Source organism: Hippocampus zosterae, chromosome 4 (assembly GCF_025434085.1).
Source record: "Hippocampus zosterae strain Florida chromosome 4, ASM2543408v3, whole genome shotgun sequence".
NCBI classification, from domain to species: domain Eukaryota; kingdom Metazoa; phylum Chordata; class Actinopteri; order Syngnathiformes; family Syngnathidae; genus Hippocampus; species Hippocampus zosterae.
In genome coordinates this window covers 3,771,924-3,797,913 of record NC_067454.1, presented here as the reverse complement: position 1 = coordinate 3,797,913, position 25,990 = coordinate 3,771,924, and the positions used below count along the sequence as shown (strand labels likewise).

The window sequence follows — 25,990 nt, the reverse complement described above, 5'->3', positions numbered from 1 at the left end:
AGCCTTTGTGCAGCACATGAGACGCACATATGTTTGATACGATAGCACGGTCATTTTCTTACTATGGTTCATTTTGTTGCGGTAATGGCATGATTACCATGAATTACAATAGACATGAAAATTGGGACTTGTGTGACCTTTTAGAGGGCCAGAGACCTTCGTGGAGACTATGACAAGAAAATATGGTGCCCTTGAAAAAGTCAAGAAGTGGAGGCCGCCCTCTTTGTGTATGAAGTTAGATCTGTTGTACGAAATAGCAAATTTCAATTTTAAATTGGCATACAAAAAAAATAGAGTTTATGAAAGTAGGCTGTCCGAGGTCCGAGCAGGTATGAGGATCAGATGTCATGTAAACATTGAACCCAGTGGGTTAAGCTCCAACTTTTGTTTCTGATCACTGAGGCAGATTTCATGAAAAATATTGCTGTGGTTGTGCATGTGTTGTTAATATCTGAATGGTGTGTGGAATGTGTGTGGAAATGGTGTAGCCTCACAGTTCTTCCACAAAGCAACCCAAGGAACGGAAACCTCTTTAGTCTTCAAATTCCATACGGCAAAAACAGCGATTAACTTGAGCTGAAATACAGTCGAGGATTTTTGGGTCTCATTTTTTTCGATCGATCTCATCGTCTTCAGACTCTATGCGGACGGTGTGCTTCATTACAAGCTTTTTGCTCATGCCGCTGGAAAGCGCACGGGTTATGAATGTTGTCAAAATTCCATTGAAGACTATGAGATCCAGGGGAGTCCACAAAAAATAAAATCTCAAACTTTGGCGCTAGTACGATTAGCTGCAGAATTCTATTTGTAAATTCACATGGTCTCAAAGAAAGATCACACTTTTGAGTTCCGTACAGCATATAAGACGTGCTTTGTTGCCCACTTGAGGGAGAAAAAAAAATGCTGTGGCCTTCCAGATGTCACTGTGGAGTTGTTTTCCTGAGAAATCACAAAAGAGGCCAAAGACCAAGAGGTCAGTGGAGAGATTCTATTGTGGCAGTGGAACACAGCTTGCCGAGTATACAGGTGATAGTTCTTTCATATCGGAATCTACATCGTGCATGTCTGTCCTTGCCAAAAATGAATTAAGCCAAACGATGGTTGGCAAAAGTTGGAATTGTCCTCGTCTGAAGACTGCACACAAAGAGACGAAAATCTCGCCTTAGACCGGATGACAACATTTAAAGCTACCCCATGGAGAAGCAACAATGCACGTTTCAGGTTTTCTCCTCCTGCGGGGGACAGTGATGGCGCCGAAAGAGCAGGGTCACCCCCTTCCGAAAACGATGGTCCCTAACGCTGTAGATGATCACGTTGCAGCAGCTGTTTGCCGTTAGAATCCAGAAGGCAACAAAGGAGAAGTTGCACCAGGTGTGTCCCACCACGTTCCCCAGCACAAACACTGCAATGGGAGAGAAGGATGCGGTGAAAGCAAAGGTTAAGATGCTAATGGTCTTTGCGGCTTTAATATCTGAAAAGGAGGGTCTGTGGGGGCATGACCCGCCTCCTCCACCATCGGTCAAACTCCCCTCTGAGAGGAGTTTGCGTCTCCTGGAGTACTTCCTGATGCTGGTGAACGACATGATGTTCACAGCGAACGTTCCCCCAAGAAGAGTAAAGTCAAATACGGGGAATAACAGCAGGATGTTGGCGTCACGCGGCAGCCGGTTGCCCAGCAACACCGGGGAGTAGTTGCACATGCGGCTACACTCATTGTACTCTAAAGTGAAGTTGCTGCTGAATAAGAGCGGCGCGAGTGCGAGGAGAAAGCTGGCAGCCCATGAGAGCAGGATGAGGAGAAGAGTTCTCCTCCGTGTCACCAAGGCGTCCTTGTGCAGCGGCCGCAGGATGGCCACGCTTCGCTCCACCGTCATGAGGAATATGGTGCTGATGGAGACAAACGTGCACCCGGCGAACACGGGTCCGATCAGCATGCAGGGCTGCCAGGGGTTCCTCGGTCCACTTAGAAGGGACGCCTGAGATGCTGAACCACTCTGGTACCAAACGGGAGGTGTGTAGGTTACCATCAGTGAGACTTCAGTGTAAACGGAGAAAGGGACCACAACGATGCCCACCATCACGTCCGCTATCGCCAGAGACACTGCCAACAAGAGATACGCACTCATTAAGAACATTTACATTGGACAACAAAAATACACAAGGTCAATGTAGTAGACTAGTTCTTGTAGTTAGTGTAGTTGTCGTCGTGGGAGACTACCTCCTTGTTTTGTTGGACCTGACTGCAGTGTTCGATACGGAGGAACACAATATTCTGTTGGCTAATTTGCAGCACCAGGTTCTCATTAGTGTTCGATCCCATTTGGCAGACAAAACCTTTTGTGTTAGCCTCTGCCCCACTGTAATCGCGAGTCGCGGCTTGGAGTTTGAAGCGGATTACGTGGGACAGGAGAAGTGAACTAATCTCTTTTCGTCAATGGATGCTACAGCTTTGTGTTTGCTTTCAAAACTTAGCTTGTAGCAGACGTGTGCACATTTTCAGCATGACGTCTCTGATCCACTTTAGAAAGGACACTTTGATCCTCTCCTCTTTCATCTAGAACTGCTTCAGACAACAAAGTGTATGCAGAAAATTGGTGAAGATTGAACGACTGTCTGTGTCCTATGTGTTGTCTTGTGTTATTTCTGTTATTTTGACTTCAAAATGGCGTCGCGAGAGTGGCTGCCTTTCCAGCAGCTCCTATATTTTGTTGTTCTACTTCTTACTTTCATAACTTTGCTGCTGTGAATTGGGAATTTCTCCATTGTGAGACTAATAAAGGTTTTCTTCTTCTTCTTCTTAATGTGGTGTTCCCCTGGGTTCAATGTTGGGGCACCTGGTGTTTTCACTGTACAGTATATGCTTAGGTGGCTCTATTAGCTTGCAGATGACATGGTGACTCAGCTCACCCCTGCAACCACGAGTCAGGTTCCTAATATTGGTCCAAAAAAAATCTCGCTAACTTGTTTTGAAATTAAATACTGAAGGGAGTTACCTTTCAGGTAGCCTTGTGGTGTCCTGGACTGTCTCGTCTGCACAAACACAGTCAGAGTGATCACATTCCCAACCACTATTGCGAAAGTTAAGCTGACCATGAACGCAACGGCAAAGGCACGATTGAGAAAGCCGCAGCAGCATACGGTACAAAGAGGAGCCACCGGCTGGTCCGATACAAGTTCCGCCAGAGAAGCTGGAGTCAAGTTGAAGGGAGAGTCTGTGGTCGCCAGCAGAACGGCTGAATTCCCAACCACATTGGTTTCGTTCAGCAAAGCAGTCATGGCCCAGGGTGGTCTCGTCTTCACTTGTGTTGTTCCTGTGGTGGGACAATCAGGAGACCATGTCCTGACTTCACAGAATTACCTGGTGGAGAGACGTGAAGCCATCATGATTATGAAAAATAACTTTGCAACACACACACACACATAGTGGACAATTTAGAGTCTTCAATGAACGTAACATTCATGGTTACGGACTTGGGAGGAAGTCAAAGTACCAGGAAGAAAATCCACACAAGACACCAAATTTCAAACCATGAACAAGGAAATAATTTTAGATTTGTAATTGTTGTTGTTTTTGATTTCGACTTTTTTTCCCCCCAGTTACTTTAATCCTTTCATGCACCCTACAACCTGATAACATGATAAACTGTCCACTGTCGTAGTCTCTGTTCCTTAAAGGGTTAAATTAGCATTCAGAGCTGGTTTCTTAGTTTTTCAACTAAGTATTAGTTTATTTTTTTTAATTCATGGCACCTTTGTTGAGTTCAAAATGTTTTTTTTCCCCCCAAAATGTCATCAAAAGTAACCTTGAGCAATTCTCAAAAGACATCAAAGTAAAATGAACCCTGAAAGCTCATGTATGAAATTAAATGACAAAGCCGAAAAAAGGACATTTTGACAATGCTTTATTTTTTTTATTCATTCATTCATCTTCCGAGCCGCTTGATCCTCACTAGGGTCGCAGGGGGTGCTGGAGCCTATTCCAGCTGTGTTCGGGCAGTAGGCGGGGGACACCCTGAATCGGTTGCCAGCCAATCGCAGGGCACACAGAGAATAACAACCATCCACGCTCACACTCACACCTAGGGACAATTTAGAGTGTTCAATCAGCCTGCCACGCATGTGTTTGGAATGTGGGAGGAAACCGGAGCACCCGGAGAAAACCCACGCAGGCCCGGGGAGAACATGCAAACTTGGCACAGGGAGGCCGGAGCTGGAATCGAACCCGGTACCTCTGCACTGTGAAGCCGACGTGCTAACCACTGGACTACCGGGCCGCCTCTTTTTTTTTTTTTTTTAAGCATTTTTATTTTACCTTCTTACTGAAAATGTTTCTTCAATTTTAGTTGTTATTATGTAATAACCTTGCCCTAAACCTCAGAACTGGGACACAGACATCATTCTGTTCTGTTGCATATTCTTTATCTATTCTTATACATTTCAAACCATACTTTTTCTCTGGGGTGACACTTTTGCGAAACGTATGAAAATTTCAGGCATCTGACTTCTAAAAATAATAGTTGGTATTGACTGGCATATAGTTACAATCCTCGAAAGTATTTTTAGGATTATGGTGGCAGTTGACAGTGGTCGCTGCATTTTTCAGAGTGGCGTTTAGCGTGACCTTTTTGGGCCAGAACAAAATTACACCTCTTAGTACAAAATTATACAACGTTGTTTCTGTTTGGTCGTCATATAATGGAGGCGCATCCATTAGAATATTTTCAAGATGGCAAAAGATTTGCTCGTGCTGGTTATGCGCTGTGCTTGTGCACTTTGGCGTTGTCAGTCATCATTGAGAACATCTTAAGGTCTCCTCACCGAGCTGACAACAACGCGCACGGGTCCTTCAATCATTTATGGCGTTCGATGCTCTGGAGAGCAGGAGGGAGGAGAGGGAGGATGGGGGGGGGGCACACATACAACAAAACAAACAGGTAACAGGTAGGGACACAATCAGACACTGAAAAGCACAGATTTAGTCAGAATAAATTCACCAATCTGACCATGTTCTGCAGCCTCTTAGTGAGGAAATGGATGTACTGTCGCCAACGCAAAGTCAACTTGCATGCGTCAGTGACGTTTACTCCTCGGCCCAGAAATCAAACATCGAACGTACGGCCAATTTTTTACTCGCTCGTCCGCTGAGGCAACGATCTCATTGAAATCGTGGAAAGAAGAGACAATGTTGTCACTGTTCAATTCATGTCTCTGTTGCACCAGAATACAGAAAAAAAAACCCATTTAATTTCACCGTGTAGACTCTAAAAAGCTGAAATGACAGGAAAAAACAACAACAACAGCAAAAAACACCACCTTTGAGTAATATGAAGCAAAAACTTCTCATTAAAAGGCTGGTTACCTTTAGTGAAGATGACAGGCTAAAGTTCACCCTTTGGCAAGGCCTCCAGTGTTGTGAGACCAGCAGCTGACATCACACCCCCCACACACACACCCACACACACCATTGTTCAGAATGCTGTCTGCACACTGATGCATGTACCCCTCTGTTTTGGATCAATTTAATTTCCATTCACAAATCGCAGCATATCCTATAGATTGTATGCGTGTGTCGGGTTCGTGGGTGCATGTGTTTGGTGTGACCTTGGAAGGTCTTCTCACCCTGTCACAAGCGATTCTCCTTTTGAATGAAAATTGATGCAATGTGCCAAACCTTGTATGTATTTTTAGGTATCATTGTCAAGTTTTGCATGATGGGGGGAGGAGCCCAAAATGCAGGGAGGCAGGAGGAACAGGCTGGGCTGAACAAAATGTATTCGCCTAAAAAAAATAAATACTTGCAGGAGTCCACTTGGGAAAAACTAAAATAAAATTAAAGATTAATTAAACACACAAAAAAAATTAAATTAAACACACAAAAATCTATGACAGGAACACAGGACAGGAAAGGAAAGGACAGGACAGGAGCACAGGACAGGAAAGGAAAGGAAAGGAAAGTACAGGACAGGAGCACAGGACAGGAAAGGAAAGGACAGGACAGGACAGGAGCACAGGACAGAAAACGAAAGGAAAGGAAAGTACAGGACAGGAGCACAGGACAGGACAGGAAAGGAAAGGAAAGGACAGGATAGGACAGGACAGGACAGGAGCACAGGACAGGAAACGAAAGGAAAGGAAAGTACAGGACAGGAGCACAGGACAGGAAAGGAAAGGACAGGACAGGACAGGAGCACAGGACAGGAAACGAAAGGAAAGGAAAGTACAGGACAGGAGCACAGGACAGGACAGGACAGGAAAGGAAAGGAAAGGAAAGTACAGGACAGGAGCACAGGACAGTACAGGAAAGGAAAGGAAAGGACAGGATAGGACAGGACAGGACAGGAGCACAGGACAGGAAACGAAAGGAAAGGACATGGCAGGAGCACAGGACAGGACAGGAAAGGAAAGGAAAGGACAGGACAGGACAGGAGCACACAGACAACTACTGACAGAACCCAGGGAACGAAATCCAAGCAAAGTGACGCGACAACGAGAAGCACCTGCATAAGACGCAAAGGGTTGAGGCAGCCGATTGGTTCAACAACAAAGGGGCCTGGGTGACAAGAACAGGTGGCGACAAAAAGGCCATGCGACAAATGTCATCAAAACAAAATCACAACAATCCACATACAAGGCAAATGACTTCTCTGGAATTTCTATACCGAGATCTCATTCCTATGAGAACGTAACCGGCTGGTTTACAATACAATACAATACAATACATGCTGATTTATATAGCGCTTTCACAACAGCGGCAGCTGTAACAAAGCGCTTTACAAAACAGTTAACATAAAGTAAAATAATAAACACAACACATAACATAAAACACGGACAGTCGTGCAGTCCTAACCACTTTTCCGTCACACGCTTTGTTGTTTGAAGCGGTTTGAGATGAAAGAGGAGAGAATCAAAGTGTCCTTTAACCAGTGGATCAGAGACGTCATGCTCAAAATGTGCACACGTCGGCTACAAGCTAAGTTTCAAAGTCAACAAGAAGCTGTAGCATCCATTGACGAAAAAAGAGATTGGTTCACTTCTCCTGTCCCATGGAAATCCATTTCAATTCCAAGCGGCAACTCACGGTTCCAAATACGCATCGGCGCTCTTCGCCAACGCTCCTCTCTCCTCATCCTCAACTTTCTTTTCTTTTCTTGATGATTCCTTTCACCACTTAAGTCACGTTTTCATTCACCGCGATGGCCCCATTCAAGAAGAGCCAAGTGTGAAAACGTGAAAATGGGAGGAACTGCGCCAAACTGAGTGCAGAGGGCTTGACATCTGGCGGCAGCATTTCACAGTCTCGTCTTGCATAACAGCCTCCGGGTTCTTTAAGTGCGACGCATTGGAGCATTCGCTTTACATCATGCGCTTGTGTACAAATCTTTTCCCGTTACAAAACCTTAATACCGTTGAATGTACTAACAACGTGTAAAATGCAATTGTTGTTGTTGTTGTTTTATTTTTAAGCTTTTTCTGGTTTCGAGTCATCTTTTGCTTGGTCGACAGTGGGGGAAACAGGATCATCCAGCACATTTATGTAGCAACTGAGCATCAGTGCAGAAAAAAAAAAAAAAACTCGAGTCATCAAAGCCCCCCACAAAAAATATTTAGAATCGCCTCCATTAACAGTTCCAAACCATAAACATGCAAAAAAAAAATGTGGACAACATAGTTCCTGAACACTAGTTACTACTTTCCTATGAATTGTTTCCTCACATATTAACACCAAGAGGTGAAATTGCAAATAGTGAACCCTGAAGCAAAGAGAACAGTCGGAAACTTCACAAATTGAGGTGCAAAACTCCATATTAGCCGAAGACAGACATCGTCAGGGATCACAATCGATATTTGAGTCGTTCGTCCCAAAGGAGGCCATTCAACTTTATTCACGTCAAACCGAGCAAAGAGTGCCTCGATGTGATGCTTTAAAAACGCCGTCGAACTGATCTAGTCAGTCGTGTGGTTCCCTCATCGGATTCCTCTCCGTAATGATGAATGCGCTATTACACATTTATTACACAAGGTATCTGCTAACGTGAGCAGAAGCCCCCCCCCCCTCCTAACCAAGCAGTTACGTAGCAACATTTTGTTTGAAAAATGCTAAATTTGTTTCAAAGTCCAGTTTGAAAAGGCGCGCCGTATTTTGAATATTATATTGACTACCAAAAAAATATAATAACATATTAATACATAGTAACAACATAATAATAACGTAAAATACAACGCAAGAAACATGAAAAGGGGGCTTTTACTGACCTGTGCTTGATTGAAATGAACCATGAAGAGGTAAGAAAAAAAAAAAAAAAAGAAAAGGAGAAAGAATCCAAGAAGCTTGAACTCGCGTACACGAATATCGATGAAATTGGCTTCCCCTGCAGCAGGAAGTGGCGACGTCGGCAAGGCGCCGGAGAAACATTCAGCAATCCGTCACTCTGCCCTCACTCCGGCCCCTGGGCTGCGATGGATGCACGCCCTCTCCCCCTCCCTCCTCTCCCCCCACTCCCTCTCCTCCTCCTCCCAGCCTCTTTCCATCTACGCCCTCTGACAACGCGAGCAAGTTCACGGCAGCCTCCTCATCCTCCTCCTTCCTCTTCTTCCTTCTCTCTGCACCTCTCAGGCTTTTAGCCTCCCCGCAGCCTCGAAGCTTTGCGCAAGATTGTACAATGCATTGGAATTTCCAAACGTAAAATGCGTGTTGATGTTGACAAAGCCCAATGTTTGATGTCGGGTGTGCCTTATAAGGTTTGTTTATCATTTTTTAACATTGAATCATGGAAACAAAATCGATTGAATAACCCAAGCTATATATTGCAGCGGTAATTGGTAAAGCTCCACAGTGTTTGTATTTAAAATAAATGACTCCGCAGATGGAATTGACATTCAATGCACGCATACATATTGATCCAGGTCCTAAGCGACTCCTTCATCATTAGAAATCGATTGAAGTACAGTAATCCCTCGTTTATCGCGGTTAATGGGGACCAAAACCACCCGCGAGAAACAAAAATCCGTGAAGTAGCGACCAATTAAAAAATCGTGTTTGAAAATGCTCCACGTCCATCTATGAAAGGTTTTGCTGAAAACTGTCATTGGCAGAATTGATTGAGGAACGCAACAGTTCTCGCGGAAAGTCGAATCATGAAAATAGGAGGAACATGAAGAGAATCGGGCGGCCCGGTAGTTCAGTGGTTAGCACGTGGGCTTCACAGTGCAGAGGTACCGGGTTCGATTCCAGCTCCGGCCTCCCTGTGTGGAGTTTGCATGTTCTCCCCGGGCCTGCGTGGGTTTTCTCCGGGTGCTCCAGTTTCCTCCCGCATTCCAAAAATCTGCACAGCAGGCTGATTGAACCCTCTAAATTGTCCCTAGGTGTGAGTGTGAGTGCGAATGGTTGTTCGTCTATGTGTGCCCTGTGATTGGCTGGCAACCGATTCAGGGTGTCCCCCGCCTACTGCCTGGAGACAGCTGGGATAGGCTCCAGCACCCCCCGCGACCCTAGTGAGGATCAAGCGGCTCGGAAGATGAATGAATGAATGAATGAATGAAGAGAATCACATTTGACATCTTCCGCTATGGAAACCGAGAACATCTGCAGAAAATGAAATTCTCTGGACCGAATCATTTAAAAAAAAAAAACATTTAAAAATACACGGCGGCGTTCTATGAAAAGGACGATCATTTTTTTTCTCTCTCTCTCTCTACGTGTGAACATAATGAATTTCTCTTTTTTTTTTTGCCTCGGGTGTTTGACTCTACTGTGAAACTCGACTCCATCCAAATTAATTTGAGCACAATCTTTCATGTTGAGCACGTCATTAAATGCCCTGAAAACATCCACTCTAGGCATGCAAAGCCTGTGTTAGATCCCTCCGTGTTCATTCATTCATTCATTCATTCATTCATTCATTCATTCATTCATTCATCTTCCGAGCCGCTAGATCCTCACTAGGGTCGCGGGGGCTGCTGGAGTGTTCAATTAATAGAAAATTGGATGACTATTCAATCAGGCCGAGTGACTTCTTTTTGGCCCTCTCCTTGGCGTTTTTTTTTTTTTGCATCCAAATTCCCGTAAGTGACGCTCCAAATGGTCTTGCCGGACAAACGGCTCGTTGAGCATGCGCCGTGTTTGGGTCCTCAGTTCGAGGAGGCCCCCAAGAGACATTGGGCAAAATGAATGATGAAACAACAGTGGTGTTAATCGTTTGTTGTTCTTCGACGGGGGGGGGGGGGGGGGGGGGGGTCCACATTTTTTTCGTTCGAGGGCCGCATAGAGAAAAAATGGACGGGCCACGTTCAAATTGGGCAACTTTATGAAACAGACGAAATCATTCAAAGGAAAGCGGTTTTATTTTGTTTGTCTTATCGAGTTCATTCATTCCACTGACATCATTATGGAGTTGCTGCAATTAAAAATAAAAATTGTTAATAATATCAGACATGTATGCGCTCTTTGTTTCCTTAAAGGTTAACTCGGATGTTTTTGGTCTATTTTTTGAAGGTCTATTTTGGTTGTGGTTTGCTAGAACAAAAAAAAAAAAAAAAAAGAAGGAGCAGCTGGCTTTTAAAGAAATCCTCTTTTAGCAGCTCTGCAGCAGGGTGCAGGGGGTTCGCCTCCTTGGCCTCTAAAATATGAATATCCCTGTCAAAGCCATTACTTGCGACCAGTCTCCGAGTGGACTTTCATGGCTGCGTCACTCCCACAGAGCGTTCGATGCTGACAGTTTCGTTCTGCTGCTGAAAGCAGAATTATGTCTCGGGATGCAAAGAACTCCAAGTTACAATTTGGAAGACGGTTTCTTCCCCCTTCGCTGGGAGAAGGGGGAAACATTGATTTTTGTGAAACTCAACGAAAGCATTTTGACGTCATCACTTCAATGCGAACCAACGCCACAAATCATTGTCTGCGCTGTAAATACAAATCATGCGTTCAATAAATCATACAATACAAGTATTCCCTTCTCGGTCGTCTGGATTGGCACAAAATCCTGCGGGTTGATCATCAATATAATCCAAGTAGCAACATTGCATTGAAGAGTTGGTCGTCGGTCTTTGTTCCCAAATGTACGTACTCGGTCACATGACAGCTTCAAAATACCGACGACGGGATGAAATTTCAAATTTTTTTTGTCACTCCGTACAATTTGTCAGTTGACTTCACTGAGTTGTTTTTTTTTTGTTAGTTAGTCCAGTGGTTAGCACGTCGGCTTCACAGTGCAGAGGTACCGGGTTCGATTCCAGCTCCGGCCTCCCTGTATGGAGTTTGCATGTTCTCCCCGGGCCTGCGTGGGTTTTCTCCGGGTGCTCCGGTTTCCTCCCACATTCCAAAAACATGCGTGGCAGGCTGATTGAACGCTCTAAATTGTCCCTAGGTGTGAGTGTGCGTGCGAATGGTTGTTCGTCTCTGTGTGCCCTGCGATTGGCTGGCAACCGATTCAGGGTGTCCCCCGCCTACTGCCCGAAGACGGCTGGGATAGGCTCCAGCACCCCCGCGACCCTAGTGAGGATCAAGCGGTTCGGAAAATGGATGGATAGTTTTTAAAAAAAAAATCAAATTAGGCAGGGTTCTCCAGCACGCCCGCTCGATGCTACAAGACTTGATCGATATCACTCAACTTGACGGCAAGACGAGTGAGAGTCTCCGCGGGGGTGTTTTGCTATAACATGGTAGAAATAAATGTGATAAGATAAGATAAGATATCCTTTATTTGTCCCACACTGGGGAAATTTACAGCCTCCAGCAGCAAGAATATACAGTAGGTAGAAAGAAAAATAAAAAACAACAAACACCGTTCAATTACCGGTAAGTGCAATACAAACACAAAATGGATAAATCGCAGTGCTATTTACAATTATCTTTCACATCATTTAATTATTATTATTATTATTATTATTGTTGTTGAGTGGAATCTACATTGACTTCCATTTAATATTCATTCATTCATTCATCTTCCGAGCCGCTTGATCCTCACTAGGGTCGCGGGGGGTGCTGGAGCCTATCCCAGCAGTCTTCGGGCAGTAGGCGGGGGACACCCTGGATCAGTTGCCAGCCAATCGCAGGGCACACAGAGACGAACAACCATCCACGCTCACACTCACACCTACTGACAATTTAGAGCGTCCAATCAGCCTGCCATGCATGTTTTTGGAATGTGGGAGGAAACCGGAGCACCCGGAGAAAACCCACGCAGCCCCGGGGAGAACATGTAAACTCCACACAGGGAGGCCGGAGCTGGAATCGAACCCGGTACCTCTGCACTGTGAAGCCGACGTGCTAACCACTGGACTACCGGGCCGCCCTCCATTTAATATCTCATTGGGAATGATTCTCACAGCGGGGGGCGCCAGCTGCCATTCGACTTGCTTACAACTGCAAGGAAACAATACACCCGAAGCTGACAACACTTGAAATCAAACCCCCCCCCAGCAGCGCTCTCCCTCCCACTCTAACAGGGACACAAGCTTCATTTACTCTTTTGGGGCCTCAGTAGAAAAATTGAAACAAATCAAAAGAGGTTCAATCACGAAGGAACGTTGACGATTAGTGATGATGAAAACAAACAAAAGAAGTCCAACAACAATGGGGGCTGCGTAGTTGAGGGTGAGTCACGCGCACACGACGTGCTGTCGCGCTGAAAGCAAAATTCAATTTCCGCCCATTCGATGGGTCTTTTGTCACTTTGTGTTTGTTGTTACGCCGTGTGGACTTGATGTGGACCTTTTTCAGCATTTTTTGGCCACGACATTCATCAAGGAGGAGACTCTGTGCTTGGTGGTTGCGCCTTCTCGGCAGCATGGGTATACCAGCACTGTTTTTGACTGGAGGAATGTCGGCGCCATTTGACTGTCGTTGCTGGACAGTCCCGGGGCGCTTGTGTCTTGCGCCTGTAATGGGCAGCATTTTTCACAGCCCCGCTTTGTTCAGCGGAGAGATCGGTGCTGTTGAACGGTCTGCGGCTGGATGGATGGAGGTCTTGAGGAGCCGACGATGAGAAGAAAGGAGCGTTGGCGCGGAGTGCCGATGCGGATTTGGAGCTGGGAGTCGCGGCTTGGAGTTTGAAGCGGATTACGTGGGACAGGAGAAGTGAACTAATCTCTTTTCGTCAATGGACGCTACAGCTTCGTGTTTGCTTTCAAAACTTTGCTTGTAGCAGACGTGTGCACATTTTCAGCATGATGTCTCTGATCCACTGGAGAAAGGACACTTTGATCTTCTCCTCTTTCATCTATAACTGCTTCAGACAACAAAGTGTATGCAGAAAAGTGGTGAAGATTGCACGACTGTCTGTGTCCTATGTGTTGTCTTGTGTTATTTTTGTTATTTTTGACTTCAAAATGGCGCCGCGAGAGTGGCTGCCTTTCCCGCAGCTCCTATTTTTTTGTTGTTCTACTTCTTCCTTTCATTACTTTGCTGCTGTAAATCTGGAATTTCTCCATTGCGAGACTAATAAAGGTTTTCTTAATCTACAAGCTCTCGGTATCTCCGCGCTGTTGGTTTGGATGCGCTCTTTGCTCCCAAACAAACTCCAAAGAGCAAGCCTGCATCTTTTTGGCCACAACCCTCTCAAAGTGTTCATTCTGCTCCTTGGTGAACAAGTTTCGCCAGTCACCAACTTTACCTGCAAGGGGGGGGGGGGGGGGACAATTGCTAATTGGGCATTCATAATATGGCATGTTCTATGTATCGATATGAACAGTGTGTGGTGCCGCCATTTCTGCTATGTTTATTGAGCCAATGCACGTATTTAACATTCGAAAAATTTCATGATGCGCCACGAAACAAAACATTTTTTTGAAGCTATTCTCCATTTATTTGCTGAAAAAAAAATCACTGCTTTGTGCTAAGGTCAAAGCAAGGAAAGTGTTACTTTGGTGCCATCTTTCAGCATAGTGATGCCGAAGGAACTATGTTGAGATTGATAGAGGCGTTTCTTTTCAAATCCAGCCTCAAAACACATCTGTTTCGACAAGCCTATTCACTCAGACCATAAAGCCATTATTTTATTTATTTCTTTATTTTTGTTGTATTTATTTTTTCTTATTTGATGTTGTTTTTCACATTGTACTCGTGATTTTAACTGCTTGTTGTAAGGTGTCCTTGAGTTTCTAGAAAGGCGCCCACAAATAAAATGTATTATTATTATTATTATTATTCATTCATTCATTCATTCATTCATCTTCCGAGGCTGCTTGATCCTCACTAGGGTCGCGGGGGGTGCTGGAGCCTATCCCAGCTGTCTCCGGGCAGTAGGCAGGGGACACCCTGAACCGGCCAGCCAATCGCAGGGCACACAGAAACGAACAACCACTCACACTCACACTCACACCCAGGGACAATTTGGAGTGTCCAATCAGCCTGCCACGCATGTTTTTTTTTGGAATGTGGGAGGAAACCGGAGCACCCGGAGAAAACCCACGCAGGCCCGGGGAGAACATGCAAACTCCACACAGGGAGGCCGGAGCTGGAATCGAACCCGGTACCTCTGCACTGTGAAGCCGACGTGCTAACCACTGGACTACCGGGCCGCCCATTATTATTATTATTATTATTATTATTATTATTATTATTATTATTCTTTTCATAACAAAATCAAAGCAATAAAAATGTTACTTTGCTGCTCAGTTTTGGCATATTGATGCTAAAGGAACTATGTTGAGGTACGTGGAGTCGTTTCATTCAAACATAAATAGTGCTTTGCCGCTACCTTGTGGCATCTATCGGCAGCTATAAAGATTTTTAGGGGAGGTGTCAAGGTCAAGGTCATCTTTATTGTCAAATATGTTATGTGTTGTGTTTATTATTTTACTTTATGTTAACTGTTTTGTAAAGCGCTTTGTTACAGCTGCCGCTGTTGTGAAAGCGCTATAGAAATCAGCATGTATTGTATTGTATTGTATTGTAAATATGCTTTATGTATGACATGCAGATGAAAGATGAAGATGAAATTTCTTTTCAATGACGCTGCTCGCAGGTAATTTAGGAACCTTCTGCTATCTCGTGTTGGATCACTTAATTGCCCGACACACGCGCCGCGGCTCACCTCTCCTCATAAAGGAGCCCTTGCTGTGGTCCAGGATCTCCCGAGGGACGAGGCTGCCGTTGATCATCTCGTTGTCCTTCATGCTGCAGAAGCGGCAGTGGGCCGCGCAATTGTTCACCTCATCCTTCACCAGGGCATGTTGGAGGAAAGCGCTCACCTTCAAAATCGAGCCTTCCAAGTCCTACGGGAAAAGAAGGAGTAGCGCGATTCTCTATCGAGAGTCAAAGGAAGGAAGGTTTGCATTGATGTCGCTTTTGCAATTACCGTCGACAGCTCTTCGTAGGTCACGTGAAGCAGATTAGCCATAGCGCCCACCTGGCTCGTCCATCCTTTGACATGGTCGAACCAGGAGCCAAAATGCACTGCAGCACATGCGGATATATGACGTCAGTCTTTCGCACACTATTAAAAAAAACATATTGGGAACGTACCCGTGCCCTCCAGAAAAGCGTTTAAAAACTCTTGAAAGGAACCGACATCAGGCAGAAAATTGGCCATTTTGTGGAAGTGGTAAAAGGACACCGCAACGTCTTTGGGGTTTCTACTCACATAAATCACCTGCGAGGAGAAACACAAATCACTCTGTGTAGATGACGTTTCATTCAGCCGTTGTGCCAAACGGTCGCACCTTTGCTTTGGATCCTCGCAGAGCCTCGGCCAGCATGTGATGAGGCAGGTGAGTGGTCAGCATGCGAGGTTGGCTTAAGCTTTCGACAAGCGCTGCGCTGTAATGGTGCTCCAGCCAGGGAGCGCGAGCCCAGTTTGGGACAGTTTGCGACACGTACGGGTCCCCTCGGTTGGTGATTAGAGTTAAAATTTGCTGCATCCAGGTGGTGCCTGGGGGGTTGGGGGGGGGGGGGGGGAGTTACTGACACGAATCTCAGTGTCGACAGGGATCCCTTACCTGACTTTGGATAGGAAACAATGAGGATGTCCGTCTCTTGAAAATTGAACCTGAGAGCGAACCGCAAAGATTCCTGCGTGTGCAGATGTCCAGGAAAACGTATTCCACCAAACATTTCCTCCACTTCCAACCTGGACATAGCTGACCTCCGTAAATGATTCCGGAGATGCTTGATCGGTCTTGGCTGGCTCGTTATTTTGCTCCCTGATGTTTTCGTGCTTCTCTCCGCCTCCGTGGCTGCCCCTTTTCGAGTGAGAAAGGCTCCCAAATGAGATTCAATCGAAAGAGGAAGTGAAAATACGCCCACAGAACTTTAACCAAGCATACACCTTTGAAAGCCCTTAGAACAGTGGTGTCCAAACTACGGCCCGTGGTGGCATATGCGGCCCGCCATCCATTTTGCAGTGGCACGAGACAAAATTTGACATTTGACATGGGCCGTGTAGGTGGGCAGAGTGAAAAGGGAAGGTGTCAGAAAAATAGGTGCCATTACGACTAAAACTAATTAATGTACTGTAATATTTTTTCTTGATATTGGAAGAGAACATTTATGATTCAAAGAATAATTTGTCTTCAAAACAAGGGAGGGAATAAGGATAATTCCATTTTAGCCCACTCTAGTGGATGCACGACGCAACCGTAGCCACTATTGTAGCTTCCTTTCCAGTGGTGGGCAAACTATGGCCCGCGGGCCGAATCCGGCCCGTTGGACCTTTTAATCCGGGCCGCCGAAGGCTGGTCCACAATTAAGGTTCGAGGTGAATGATTTTCATTTCAATTGGACTTGTAATGACAGGCATTTCACCGCCAGGTGGCGCATTGACTATAAGTTGCAGAACACAGGGAGGGGGGGGGGGTCTTTTCGACCACCTAGGACCTCTGTATCGCTCTACTTCTACTGGTCTTTTGTTCTGTTCTGATTTTTTATATGGACTGTCAACAAATGCATTTTTTTTTTAATGTACCATAGCTCGTGCTGACCTGGCCCTTCTGTCAAATTTATTGTCAAACAATATAGAATTACTTTCTTGACTGATGTTCAAAAAGTTGAAGAATTTGAAAGTGGCACTTTCATCTTTTTCATTTTTCGGTATGCGGCCCTCAAACGTAAAAGTTTGGGACCCCCTGTGGTACATCAACACTCATATGCTGTGTGTATTTTATGACGCAAGTCCATTTCACACGTTCCAATTTACAGCTAGAGTGGAAATCACGCAACCACTCAAAGCAGTTGAAGTGTTGAATTCAATTCAAGAAAGCACTCATGAATAAACATCGGAAGGAAAAAAAAAAACAGAGTCGATCAAAGTTGTGATCGCAACATTGCAGCAGAAACGCTTGGAACGCACGACAATGGGAACGTTTATCGGCAAGCATTGCAACCGTCAATAAAATGGCCTTCAAGTCTGCCGGTGTAAACAATTTCAAGTTGTGAATCATTTTCATTCCCACATCACAAAAACTTATCATTCCATCGTTCAGGTGTCATGTGAGGCTCACGTGCACAAGCTGCGCGAGGCCGTTTGGGGCCCCGTCTCATCGCGATGCTGGCATCCATCCGACGTGAAAACTATCAATACGTTGATCGGGTTGGAGGTGGTTGAACGAACTCGGGAGCGATTCCTATCGAAGCCGCTTTATGACGGGAGCTTCTCCGTAACATTAACCGGCATCGAATGTTTTACGGCTGTCAGGCTGGCCAGAAAGTTGAGCTACTATGCGGTTTATGACAACACACACACACACAAAAATGCTGTGGTGAAAAACACAACAGAGGAGGAGCTTTGCACTCATTCTGTACTTGAAGGCAAGAACCGAACCGAGAGGAAAACATTGGTTCTTGAAAGTCACACTTAGTTTAGCGAGCGGAGGAACTGAAGTTGCTGCGAAATGTCATTGGCCGCGTGGTTGCTTTTATGTGCCATGTGTTGGTCCGTCTCTTCGGGCGAGGACGCGTTCATGGCCCGAGCGCTGAAGCTGATGTCTGAGACGCCGCTCATCGACGGGTGAATGCAAACTTCTTATTGTTTCACTTCATCGGAAACTTGTCTTGAATTCGACGTTCTTCCAGAGGGAATTGTTGCGGTAGTCATGGTTTTTTTTCACCCTCTCCCATCTTTTTACTTTCCAGCCACAATGACCTGCCTTGGCAACTGCGCGAGCAATTCAACAACCAGCTCAACAAAGTGGACCTCAACACTCTGGCAACAACACACACGAACATACCAAAGATCAAGACGGGTCGACTGGGAGCGCAGGTGCGGCATATGCGTCCTAAACTTGATTTCAATCGGTACATTTGCATGATTGGATGAGGTCTACCCGTTGCTGCAAAGACAACACTGGTCAACACAACATTTTGATGACAAGAAAGTTGGTCAATGGGTTCAGTGTATTTCGATTTCACGGACATTGTTGCACTCGCAGAACAGCGCTGCCCCACTGTCGTACGGGATTCCACATGGTTCCATTTTGGGGCCCCCTGCTGTTTTTATTGTATTTGCTACACCCTGAATTTCATCATAGGAAAGCCAGCTATTTTCTTTTTACTGTTATGCAGTCAGTAAGTCAGTCAGATCTATGTCCCGCTGAGCAAAAAACACTTTCTCATTAAGGTCGCTGTTGTCCTTTCTCGAAGAAGTAAAGGCCCAGAAGACACAAAATGTCTTGACTTTCACTGAAAGAAAACTGAGGTTAGGCGGCCCGGTAGTCCAGTGGTTAGCACGTCGGCTTCACAGTGCAGAGGTACCGGGTTCAATTCCAGCTCCGGCCTCCCTGTGTGGAGTTTGCATGTTCTCCCCGGGCCGGCGTGGGTTTTCTCCGGGTGCTCCGGTTTCCTCCCACATTCCAAAAACATGCGTGGCAGGCTGATTGAACACTCTAAATTGTCCCTAGGTGTGAGTGTGAGTGCGAATGGTTGTTCGTTTCTGTGTGCCCTGCGATTGGCTGGCAACCGGTTCAGGGTGTCCCCCGCCTACTGCTCGAGGACAGCTGGGATGGGCTCCAGCACCCCCCCCGCAACCCTAGTGAGGATCAAGCGGCTCGGAAACTGAGGTTATGGTGTCGGTTGACCTGGGCCCCTGATGTCTTATCAAAAGACAACTAGCAACAACTTTGGTTTTAAATTGGACAGTAAATTTAAATTCCACCAGCAAATTTGTGATGTTCTTAAACCTGAAATGATTTTTTTTTAATCAAGGCAGCTGGCCAAAGTAAAGCCTGTCCTTTTGCAACAGCATTAGAAACAATAATCCATGCCTTCCTTACATCTTGACTGGATTATTATTGCAATGCACTTTATTTTGGAGTCAGCTAGTCCTCCTTCAAAGATTTCCAGTTGGGCCAAAATGCTGCTCCTCACATCCAAACTGGAGCTCGCAGGAGGGAGCACACAAGTCCAATTCTGGCCTCCTTGTACATTTTAGTTCATTTGAAGATTCTTTTATTATGTTTATTTTACTTTTTAAAAGGTCTCGCCTCACCTTACCTCTCTGAGCTCCTCGTCCCTACGCACCTTCCCGGTACCTCAGGTCTGCAGACCAGACGCTACCGGAGGTACCGAGGACTGAAGCAGAGGCTCAGAGGAGATCGACCTTTTAACATTTCTCTCTTTGGAATGACCTCCCGCTAAAATTTAGTCAACTCCATCGCTTTTTAACATCCTATCTACATTTTATTGTTTGGCTTTTGAGACAACATGAGACTCGGCTTTGTTTGAGTGTTTTATGGCGCCTACCATTTTTATGTGACTATGTTATAATTTTAACTGTCTGTTAAATTTTAACTCCATGTGCAACACTTTGGATGCAGCAAGGGTTGTTTTTAACATGCTCTTTAAATTGTTCATAATACGCAAGTAAGGACATTCCAAATCTCGTTCGAAACCCTTGATGAAGCTGCACATGTCTTTTCAAGCATCTCCAAAAAATATTTTTGGATGCAAGATTGTGGAAATAGCCAGAAACCATGAAAAGTCTCTTGTATGTAATCAACAAGTTGGGGGAAAAAAAACTCAAGATACATTTCAGTTCTTTTGTTTCATTGGTCGTGATGGTGGTTCAGCTTCATCTGCTCGGCAATTAAGTGACATCCATAACCCTTCCTAGTCAGTCAGTATACCCGTATTCCTTTTCTCTTTCAGTTCTGGTCGGCCTACGTGCCGTGCGAGTCTCAGTACAAAGATGCCGTGCGACAAACACTGGAGCAGATTGACGTGGTTCACAGGATGTGTCAGAAATACCCAAACGCCTTCATGTTTGCCACCAGCAGCCAAGGTCAGATGACAGTGTGGAATTGTTTGGGGGGTTTTTTTGAGGTGAAGGTGGGGAGTAGTTCTGCTCAGAGTTGAAATGCAAGGTGTTTTTTTGCGCAGATATCATGGAAGCGTTCAAACGCAAGAAGACGGCCAGTCTTATTGGAGTGGAGGGGGGTCACTCAATCGACAGCAGTCTGGGCATTCTGCGCACTTTCTACCAATTGGGTGTCCGCTACCTTACGCTCACACATTCCTGCAACGTACCCTGGTAGGACACACACGCACATGCACACACGCAGACCGGTTTATGTGATTTGTGGGGACCACTTTTTAGTTCATCACTTTCGGGGACCACCCTTTCCAAATGACATACAGCTCTGCAAAAAATCAGGGATACACAAGGTGGTGGTGTTAGCCTATAAACACCTTTAAATATCAGAATTTATGAAGTCACATGTTGGACCGTGTCTTATGGGGACTTCAGAAAAGTCCAGTTTACATGTGTTATGGGGACTTAATTTAAATACACACACACACACGCACGCACGCACGCACGCACGCACGCACACACACACGCACGCACACACACACACACATACACACACACACACACACACACATACACACATACACACACACACACAGAGCATTGTATTTATTGCTTCATTCAAAGATACGTGATTGGTACGTGTTTGTATGCTGCTATTTTGAGTCCGTGAAATGAAAAGGAAGCCTGCAGAGAGAGCGAGTTCACGGTTGGCAGATGTTGAGTTGAGGAGAGCAAGGGAGATTCCTGGAGACTGCAGCTGAGGTCTCCGAGGTGTCAAATTCACTGGAAGAGCCTGTTCGTGGGCAACGCTGTGTTAACACGTGAGCCTCAACTTGGGGAACACGTGAGCATCGCTCTCGACAAAGAAAACATAATAACCTGGTTGAAGTACAAAGTTCCACATTACAGGTTCTAAAAAAATGGCCACTAGAAAATGCCCCCCCCCCCAAAAAAAAATCTGTCTACACATTTTTTATCATCAGGGCTGACAACTGGCTTGTGGACACTGGATCAGAACCATCACAACACAACGGCCTGTCTCCATTTGGCAAGGTCAGTCTACGTGGTGAAAAAGGATTGTCATGAAACGATCAACTATGACTTACCTAGTTCAGCTTCAAATCTATTGACCAGAGGGCAGAGGCATGGTGGGATATGTGGTGAGCTTGTCTGTTTTGCTGGAGGAGGCTCAGGGCATGTTGGGGGGGGTATTTTTCAGGAACATTTCAGTTGAGACACCCAAAATGACACCTTTTGGGTGTTCAAAATATGTCAAAACTTTGAAAATGTTCTAGTCAAGAAAAGATCGCAGCTTTACTATACATGGTTGTTTTTTTTTTTGTCTAAAAACACCTTACTATACATGGTCATTTTCTTCGGCTAAAAACGCCTTACTATACATGGTCATTTTTTTTCGGCTAAAAACACCTTTCTATACATGGTCGTTTTTTTCGACTAAAAACGCCTTACTATACATGGTCATTTTTTTCGGCTAAAACGCCTTACTATACATGGTCGTTTTTTCGACTAAAAACGCCTTACTATACATGGTTGTTTTTTTTTTTGGTCTAAAACACCTTACTATACATGGTGAAAAACACCTTACTATACATGGTCATTTTCTTCGGCTAAAAACGCCTTACTAAACATGTTGTTTTTTTTGGTCTAAAAACGCCTTACTATACATGGTCGTTTTTTTTGTCTAAAAACACCTTACTATACATGGTCATTTTTTTCGGCTATAAACGCCTTACTATACATGGTTGGGTTTTTTTTCGGCTAAAAACGCCTTACTATACATGGTCGGTTTTTTTTGTCTAAAACGCCTTACTATACATGGTCGTTTTTTTTGTCTAAAAACACCTTACTATACATGGTCATTTTTTTCGGCTATAAACGCCTTACTATACATGGTTGGGGTTTTTTTCGGCTAAAAACGCCTTACTATACATGGTCGTTTTTTTTTCGGCTAAAAACGCCTTACTATACATGGTCGGTTTTTTTTGTCTAAAACGCCTTACTATACATGGTCGTTTTTTTTCGGCTAAAAACGCCTTACTATACATGGTCGTTTTTTTCGGCTAAAAACACCTTTCTGTACATGGTCGTTTTTTTCGGCTAAAAACGCCTTACTATCCATCACCGGTGTCAAACTCATTTCACATGGTGGACCACGTACGGCCTCAGTAGATGTCAAGTGAGCCGGACCATTAAAATGATACCATACTTTGCTATAAACAACCCAAACAAAATGTCTTTCCTTTATTTTGGTATAAAGAAGCACACGAACATTTGGAAAATGTTGAAATTTAATGAACATATCTTTTACAAAACATTTCATGAAGCAACTTACATTTCCTTCAACAAATGTGCAATTTACTTTTATCATTCACATATATGCATCGCAACTGATCCCATTGATTGTACAAACTAACAAGTAATTGGTATTGAAAAATATAGTAATGCACTTTATGATTAAACAAGATTTATAAAGAAAGGAAGTTTTAAACCATTTACACGTGCATATAAAATCTAAATGTAATCCCAACTTACACCTTACAAACTAAGGAGAGTGCTATTAAATGTGTAAATGTGAGAGTGCTATTGATAGCGTCTGCTGTCATGGTTCTGTCTCAGTGACGGACTGAGACTGCTGGTGTCTTCTTCTCTGGTCAAAACAGTGTCCCCTAACGGATATTCAATGAATTGCACCTTATTAAAAATATTAATTCAGTGTCTTTTATGCTTTTTTTTTTCATTTTTAAATTGTCCCTCGGGCCTGATTGAACCTTGCGCGCTCGCTCATGTGTGTGTGTGTAATGAATGGAATTCCGCATCGGTGTGCAATCGTAAAAAAAGGCTGTGTGTTGAAAAAAATGAATCTGAAACTGCATTTAAGGGTGGCTCAATAGTGGCTGGCCATATCCAGGCCGGAGTTGTAAATTGATTTCTGGCCCAAATACTTCACTCCACAACTGGCCCTCATCTGGTTTGCCAGAGTCAAGCCAGTGCCTCCTTTGCCACTCCTGGGCCGTGTTCGGCCCACATGCATTATGCCAGTGCCGACTCTAGGCGAGCTGTGCCAGCTTCATGCCAAATCCGGGCCAGATGCCTTTGCTGACTGGGTCTATGCAAAAAAAAAAAAAAGCATGGATGGAAAGCAATGGGGGACGAAACTGAAGCTGAATGAAGACGAGAGCAGTTGAAGGTTGATGGATGCGACTGTGTCGGACATTAAAAGCGAAATCATCTCACTTCCCTTCCAGCAAGTGATCGCAGAGATGAACCGTCTGGGGATGCTGATCGACTTGGCTCATGTGAGCGTACAAGTGATGAATCAGGTGTTGGACATGTCCGTGGCGCCCGTCATCTTCAGCCACTCCTCCGCCTTCACTGTGTGTCCGCATAAGAGAAACGTTCCCGATGACGTCCTCAAGAGGGTGGTGAGTGTGTAAACACAGTGTCGTACGCACTGGACATTCGAAGATGTGGACCCTTTCTTCTGATGACACCAACTTGCCAAATCTTTGACAAACGTTCTCCCTCAACAGTGGCAATGTTGAGTAGAAACTAACCAGAAATATGTTTTTTTTTTAATCTACTGCGTAAAAATCACTTTGCCTCAGTGAAGCAACCCAGCTCATCCTGTAGCAGCCGCAGTGTAGCTTCATGTTTCATTTTTGTCATCATTTTTTGTCATCAAACGTTTGTCATGTGACATCTTTTGTGTCTATCCAGAATGAAACGAAAGGAATCGTAATGGTCAACTTCTACAACGACTATGTGAGCTGCTCTCACACCGCAACCATCGCCGACGTTGCCGGTAGCGTCTTTAACTAGCATGCAAGCACAAGCCTGGATGTCAAGGATAGCAAATTTGTGCTCGCCAGCTTTCCAAATGATGAGTGTGATCAAATGTGCCGCTTTCATTTTAGATCATTTCGACCATATAAGGAAAGTGGCAGGAGCTGGCATTATTGGTTTCGGCGGCGACTATGATGGCGTTGAACGGTAATTGCGCTAACACCTCGAACGTCAAAGCAACGCGATGATCAAGATTACGATGAGGCGGTGTCTTGTTTCCAACCCGTACTCGTGCCAGACTTCCCGAGGGTCTGGAGGACGTGTCCAAGGTCCCAAGTCTGGTGGCTGAGCTGTTAAGAAGAGGGTGGTCGGATCAGGAGCTCAAGGCCGTTCTGGCGAACAATTTGCTTCGTGTACTCAAACGAGCAGAGGAGGTGAGCCACAAAGCAGCGACTGCTCAATACGACGCTACCTTGCTGACTCATGCCAAATTCATTCGACATAAAAATGCAGTGCCGTGCACTTCAGCAGTGGATGGGGGCAATCATAAAAGTTTGATCAAGCCAATAAAATGCTTGTGCAACACGATACACTCGTGGAACCAAGAGCAATATCGAAGAGACAGAAGATGACGATTTTATAGTATACAATAGTCATAAAAAGCCACCCCCCCAAAAAAAACATATCAAGTGATGCCATTTCCAGCAAACATATTTTCATGAATGGCGGTGGGTTAAGTTGCATGTTTCTAGAACCTCAGACTAAATAACAAGATTTGTATGACAGCATACATCCAATCTAAAATGTTTTCCCTCTCCCTACCCAGCGTTTTTCCTTTCTGAATTCTGATTTTAATTTCCCCATTGCGGGACAAATAAAGGATATCTTATCTTATCTTATATATGGGATTGAGCTGCTTTCTGACATTGATTCCAAATCGACACAATATCGTCAGTAGCTTGTGGCGTCCTAAGCAAGCGTTCCTTGCCCATCTCATTTTCGTACAATCCTGATATGCTATTTCAAAAAACGTCCATGTGAGTGTTTCCAGGACGTACCCTGGCTTCGACCCACATTCCAAAAACTTGCTTTGGTTATCGAAGAACTAATTTGTCCATACGTGTCAATGCTTGTTCGTCAACCGAATCTCACCCAAGATGGCGCGCGCACGTTTCTGGACCCAATTGTTTTGCCGGTGTTTGACAGGTCCGTGACAGCCTGAGCAAGCAGAGTCCAGATGATGTCCCCATCCCGTTGGATGAGGTGACGAATCCGTGCAGGACAAATGATGGCTATCCCAACGATGGAGCGTCCCCGTCACTCTCCGTCGTGACTCTTCTTCTCCCGCTGGCTTTTCTGACCGTCGTCTAACGACGCGCTTCATCGGGGATCTCCCGCCTTCGCTGTTATATGCCGAGTTAGTTCGTGGAAGCGCGTTTATGTTGCTTCATGGGATGAATGTCATGTGTTCTGGCAGAACAGTTCTTCGGGCTAGCTGTCTTATTCGTTTTCCATGCGTCGGCTTCTGAAGTCATCCAAAGCACACACAATGAAAACACTCTGGGGGGCGGGGTGAGAGGTGTACTATTTTCAAGACAAGAGAGACACCTAGTGGAGAGAAGTGCACAACTCACAAATGTTCCTTGGAAAAAAGTTCACTATTCACAAAAAAAAATAAAAATAAAAAGGCGGCCAGTCAAAACTACATTCAGCGGGCTTTGTGTGATATAAGCGCACGTCGTCTCATACAAAATGTAGCATGAAAAGACAATGGTATTTTTTTCCCAACACATGACACAGACAGAAATATCGACGTATTGTGGAAATCTCTGGTTTGAAGCATGCATTGTCCAATTTTGAGTCTGAATCGCCGAAGAGTTATGATCAAAAGACCTAATTGTAATGTCGTCTTCCAGAATGCCACAGCGCGTGGTCCCAATTCGAAA

General features: G+C 44.9%; 3 protein-coding genes and 2 long non-coding RNA genes across 6 annotated transcripts in view; 2 read left to right on the top strand and 3 right to left on the bottom strand.

The window, feature by feature from the left end:
* LOC127598985 (uncharacterized) overlaps nucleotides 1-10,276 on the top strand; it is a 138,268-nt gene extending 127,992 nt beyond the window's left edge. The window contains exon 3 of the long non-coding RNA XR_007961979.1: nucleotides 9,364-10,276. This is a non-coding gene — a long non-coding RNA (uncharacterized LOC127598985). The remainder of the gene's footprint in view (nucleotides 1-9,363) is intronic.
* On the bottom strand, nucleotides 1,139-8,646 carry LOC127598936 (adenosine receptor A3-like). Of its 2 annotated transcripts, none has more exons than XM_052062547.1 (3): nucleotides 8,254-8,646; nucleotides 2,994-3,358; nucleotides 1,139-2,101 (listed from the first exon to the last, which is right to left on the bottom strand). In XM_052062547.1, the coding sequence occupies exons 2-3, from the start codon at nucleotides 3,274-3,276 to the stop codon at nucleotides 1,218-1,220; spliced, it is 1,167 nt and encodes a 388-aa protein (XP_051918507.1). In that variant the 5' UTR covers nucleotides 3,277-3,358; nucleotides 8,254-8,646; the 3' UTR covers nucleotides 1,139-1,217. The 2 variants fall into 2 exon arrangements, with proteins under 2 accessions (XP_051918507.1, XP_051918508.1); XM_052062548.1 differs by lacking the exon at nucleotides 8,254-8,646 and adding an exon at nucleotides 5,360-6,095.
* Nucleotides 10,277-13,454: 3,178 nt separating the features above from the next.
* Nucleotides 13,455-16,594, bottom strand: sult5a1 (sulfotransferase family 5A, member 1). The gene is made up of 6 exons (XM_052062559.1): nucleotides 15,937-16,594; nucleotides 15,661-15,869; nucleotides 15,464-15,590; nucleotides 15,297-15,394; nucleotides 15,033-15,213; nucleotides 13,455-13,610 (listed from the first exon to the last, which is right to left on the bottom strand). The coding sequence occupies exons 1-6, from the start codon at nucleotides 16,073-16,075 to the stop codon at nucleotides 13,456-13,458; spliced, it is 909 nt and encodes a 302-aa protein (XP_051918519.1). The 5' UTR covers nucleotides 16,076-16,594; the 3' UTR covers nucleotide 13,455.
* A 1,140-nt stretch (nucleotides 16,595-17,734) lies between these two features.
* Nucleotides 17,735-25,749, top strand: dpep1 (dipeptidase 1). Its single transcript, XM_052062539.1, has 10 exons — nucleotides 17,735-17,942; nucleotides 18,068-18,194; nucleotides 20,078-20,210; nucleotides 20,309-20,459; nucleotides 21,224-21,293; nucleotides 23,507-23,683; nucleotides 23,979-24,063; nucleotides 24,176-24,251; nucleotides 24,343-24,478; nucleotides 25,251-25,749. Exons 1-10 carry the CDS (start codon nucleotides 17,827-17,829, stop codon nucleotides 25,413-25,415), a joined length of 1,236 nt encoding a protein of 411 aa, XP_051918499.1. The 5' UTR covers nucleotides 17,735-17,826; the 3' UTR covers nucleotides 25,416-25,749.
* LOC127598994 (uncharacterized) lies at nucleotides 20,895-21,415 on the bottom strand. The gene is made up of 2 exons (XR_007961987.1): nucleotides 21,347-21,415; nucleotides 20,895-21,033 (listed from the first exon to the last, which is right to left on the bottom strand). It is a non-coding gene; the product is annotated as an uncharacterized LOC127598994 (long non-coding RNA).
* Nucleotides 25,750-25,990: the final 241 nt, after the last annotated feature.